Source organism: Pterocles gutturalis, unplaced genomic scaffold (assembly GCF_000699245.1).
Source record: "Pterocles gutturalis isolate BGI_N339 unplaced genomic scaffold, ASM69924v1 scaffold41062, whole genome shotgun sequence".
NCBI classification, from domain to species: domain Eukaryota; kingdom Metazoa; phylum Chordata; class Aves; order Pterocliformes; family Pteroclidae; genus Pterocles; species Pterocles gutturalis.
The window spans coordinates 17,908-22,123 of record NW_010111638.1 but is presented as its reverse complement, the minus strand read 5'-3'; the positions used below and the strand labels follow the sequence as shown (position 1 = coordinate 22,123).

The 4,216-nt window shown below is 48.7% G+C and overlaps 1 protein-coding gene across 1 annotated transcript in view; it reads right to left on the bottom strand.

Moving 5' to 3' along the window:
* Positions 1-3,214: 3,214 nt before the first annotated feature.
* IL5RA (interleukin 5 receptor, alpha) overlaps positions 3,215-4,216 on the bottom strand; it is a 14,098-nt gene continuing 13,096 nt past the window's right edge. The window contains exon 10 of the mRNA XM_010073790.1: positions 3,215-3,307. Coding sequence (XP_010072092.1) covers positions 3,215-3,307 — 93 coding nt within the window. The remainder of the gene's footprint in view (positions 3,308-4,216) is intronic.

Genomic DNA, 4,216 nt, shown 5'->3' with positions numbered 1-4,216 from the left:
GAGCCTCTAGAGCTTGGGAAGCTTGGAGAGTAGAAAAGAAATGGGAAAACCAGCCAAAAAGACCAAACTGGCATTCCCTGTCCTCGCGACTGACCATGGCCACCACAGCCGGCCGGATCAGGGTGGCAGCAGCAGCTTCATGCACGAGCTCCAGGCCAGCGCTGGAGAGCCGAGCATCACTGACCATGCACCCAGAGCACACCGCCGACAGGTCCAGCACCGCTTCTCTGCTCACCTTTGAGGATCTCTGAGGATTTGGCAGAGCACTGCTAGAAATGGCAAGATCCACCAAAACCCCTTCTCTGATTTTTAGGGGTGGCAGCGCTGGAGTCATGCGATTGTGCCCCTTGGGCAGCTCTGCGTTTCAAAGGAGCAGCATTGCTCTTTGCAATCAACAAAGCTTAAAAAGAAAATGGCCCAGTAACACAATTAGGTTTGTAGCTGAGTTTAAAGAAGAAAAAAAAACCTCGCAGTAAGTATTTCTGTGCACTCCAGGCACACAAGTCATAACTGTGCTCTAGGAGCTCGGGGACAGCTCCACCAGCAGCATGGGCTGGCATCACAGTGGCAAAAATGTGACACACAGCCCCAGCGTGGTCTGGTCCCTTTGCATCTTCCCTGCTGCAGAGGGGCTGGACCAAAGGCCTGGCAGGGAAAATGAAGATGCTCCTGCTGCTTTACACCAGCTCGGTTTGATTTACCAGGGGGAGTTAACACCTACCTGCTGGCTCTCAAAGCCACCCAGCCCTGCCCGTCCCGAGAGAACCCACCCTCCTGGGGAGGTACCAAGGACCTGACGTGCTCTTGCTGGTCAGAGGAACATCCAGACAGGTTTTCTCGTCATCACCACCTCGCAGCAGTTGTTCGCCTTGTTTTCCCATGATGCACATCATTATCAGTGACACAGAAATGCAAAAGTGTATTTCCCCCGCCCCAGCTCCCTGCCTGTGATCCTGGGAGCACTGAGCATTCACACACGCTTTCAAATGCTCAAATGTACAGCTCAAATGCAAAATGTACTTAAATATATCGCATTAATCTCTGCAATATCTTGCCATTAATGGGAATGAAATTATTTTTAGAAATCTTATTTATTAGGCCACTTGAAGGCATGACATAAAATACCTTACAGTAAATGAGTTCTCTTTAGTCTCATTTTTAGGATTTTACTAATGAAATTCTGATTTTAGACTATTAAAGCACCTCAAATCTGTTAAAATCACATGCAGGAGACACTGCTGAGACACAAACGTTGTATTAATGAGCCACATTAATTTTGGTGGAGCCATGCTAATTTTAACTCAGGTGAGAACTGGCTAATTAATTATTTTTAGTCTCTAGCACCTGGGAAACTCCTTTACATTCAGCACTTGCCAATTTGTTTGCTGGGTCAGATCTTTCTTTTTATTCTTTGTTAATGTGATCAACCCCACCTCCAACCAGCTCGGTGGACACGAGGTTTCTTGGAAGCAGAAGGGACCCTGTAAGACCCAGAGAGCATCCTGGTCCGCAGGCAGAGAGGTCAAAGCCCGAGCTGTTCAAGTGGTTTCAGGAAGGAGGTTTATTCAGTAACTCATGCAGTGGATTATACCATGTAAGTAAGCAAATCACAAACAGAAACCAATGATGTCTCAAACCCGGCTCATTTAAGATAGAACAACAGATAAGGTAAGAAAAACGGGTTGCAATATTGGGTTTGTATTTTCAAACTTGCCCGAAGGCAGCTGAAGGTACACCAAAGGAGGAGCCCAGCTCCCCGCAGCTCTGAAAGCCTCTCAGGAGCAGCAAGAGGTCCTTGGCACATTTCTTTAATTACTGTACAGTTGCAAACTCTGCATTCCCAGGCTGTGCCCTGTTTTGTAGGTGCAATTGAGGAAGTCTACCAGTTTGTGCCATTTTGCTTTCCCCCACTTAAGCTTTACTCTCTTGTGCCAGGAAGCATGAATGATCGATATCATCTTGTGCTTTTGCAGATGCTGCCAGCTGATGGCAAAGGCAAGAGCCTGCAAAGGCGCTTTGGACTGAAAATGAGCCAGCTGTGAGTCTCCCATGCCTGCCCCGGGTGAGGGACCGGGTGGGCAGCCAGATGCTCTTTCAGAGCCCACCCATCCCTGGGGCATTCCCTCAGTCAGGAGAAGGGAGTGTACGAAGCACAGGTGAAGCTCGTTTCATACTGCAATACTAATGACACCCAGACTGCCGTCTCGGCCAGCTGCCATGATCCCTCGCACATGGCACAACCAGACACAATCCCCTCTGCAGCACCCCAGGCTGCCGGCAAAACCTGACACACACACAGGCTCGGAGATTTTGGGAGTTGTGGCTGCAGCAATGTCCTGGCTCCGTGCACAAAAATAAAGACTCTAATTGTACATCAGGTGCATAAGCAAACTACCCTTGGCTCAAATAGCCTGTAAAATCCTGAGGCTTTTGGGGTTTATATGTGCTGCAAGTGAAACAGCCTCAACATCCAAAGTTGGCACAGTGTTTAGTTAAAAAGCAAGATGTGAGTAAGCACCTTCAGGCAGTACAAGGATGCTGCCACACTGGGCATGGCCGTGGCACTGTTCAGGCAGTCCCCATGCCGGAGCGGTTTGGCTGCACAGCTCAGCCAGACACTTCCTTTATCCATGGACTGTATTTCCATGGAAGTTATTCAGGTTATTTGCCGAGTTCACATTGGTTCATTACAAAGAGTACCGGTGCAGGCCAAGTGTGGGTCCCCACTCTCACAAGGGACTTGCTGTAGCTGTGCAGCATCGGGGGTGGCAGCACTCAAGTGCTCCACAGCTTGTTTTACTCTTTTCCTAGTATTTGACCCACCTTGGTCACTGCCGAGGCCACAGCTGGGTCCCTTGCTGCCATACACAGGGCTGCACCATGGCCCAGTTTGCATTTTGTATCTTGTCAGATGTATTTTAAACAAAACAGAAATCCAAAAGATTAAGCTGTCAACCAGAAAAAAGCCATTAGCTCTTTTCCAGGATTTTTTTTCCTACACAGCCCTTGTACCATGTACTTATATCCTGCTTAAACTGGGACTTTTTGTTTAATAGCTTATCATTATTCAAGGAACCTCATGGAAGTCCTTCTCCCCCACTGGAAATGCCACCGCAGTGGAGGTGACATGGAGCCTGCTCCAGCGATGCTGGGTAATGGGTGATGCAGCCTCTGGCGGTGCTGGGTGACACATTTTTGCCGGCCCCGCTGCCTCTCAGAAGACAGAGTCATTGAGGGCACTGCCGTAGAAATCTTCAGCGAAGCTGCCAAACTCGGTCTCCATCTCGCTGGTGCAGGTACGTGCTCTCTGGAAAACAACCACCGCGTTTAGCTGGCGAGCTGGCAGGTAAGCTGAGGTTATCACCTGAACTGGACTAAGTGAGAGAGAGAAGTCACGGCACATCGTGGGGGCGGCAGGAGGCAGCGGGGCTCCTTGGGCCAAGCGCGGTTCCCAGCAGCCACCCTGCCACCGCTGCACGGGGCTTTCATCACTTTATCCCACTGTTTGCGCTACAAATTTAGGAACTGAGTGGCCACAACAAACAGCTGCCGGGGGTTTCGCTCTCCCAGGTGATCCCAGCAGAGACAGAAGGGCCGTGCCCTCACCTCTCCCTGCCGGTGCCAGTGACACTGTCCTTGCAGCTGCGGTGCCAGCACAAAGCCTCCTGCCGGTGTCGCCTACCCGCACTGAGCTCACTTTAAATAAAGAGATGACTAAACACAAGGCAGTGCTGCTTTTGATAATGTGAACAGCATTTGCAAGCTCACATTTTCTAGCTGCAGTGTTAATATTTGCTATTTCTTGTATTTTTATTTGTGATGCTCTAAGTCGTGCTATTTTACACCAGTGACTTTAATTAAAAACAAATATTATATGATAATCTTTTAAGCCTGTTTCCTTGACCAGACCATGGAATAAGAACAATACCCAAAAAATCAAACCCCTATTCTAAAGGAACAAATTAAAATCAAGTTACTGAGCAGCACTTCCCCTGAGCAGACAATGAGGAGTTTTACCTTATCTGTAAGGCAAATGTATTTATCAGGAAGTAACAGCAAACATAATAAGGCTTAAGACCAGCTTAACGGTAAGACCAAAACATTTCCCATTGTTAGGTTTCACAAAATAAATCAGCTCTCCAGGAGTCAGCCTCCAGTCCCTGCAGAGGCAGGATGACCTGCCTGGCTGTGCTCGGTGGCAGGAGCAATTGCATTT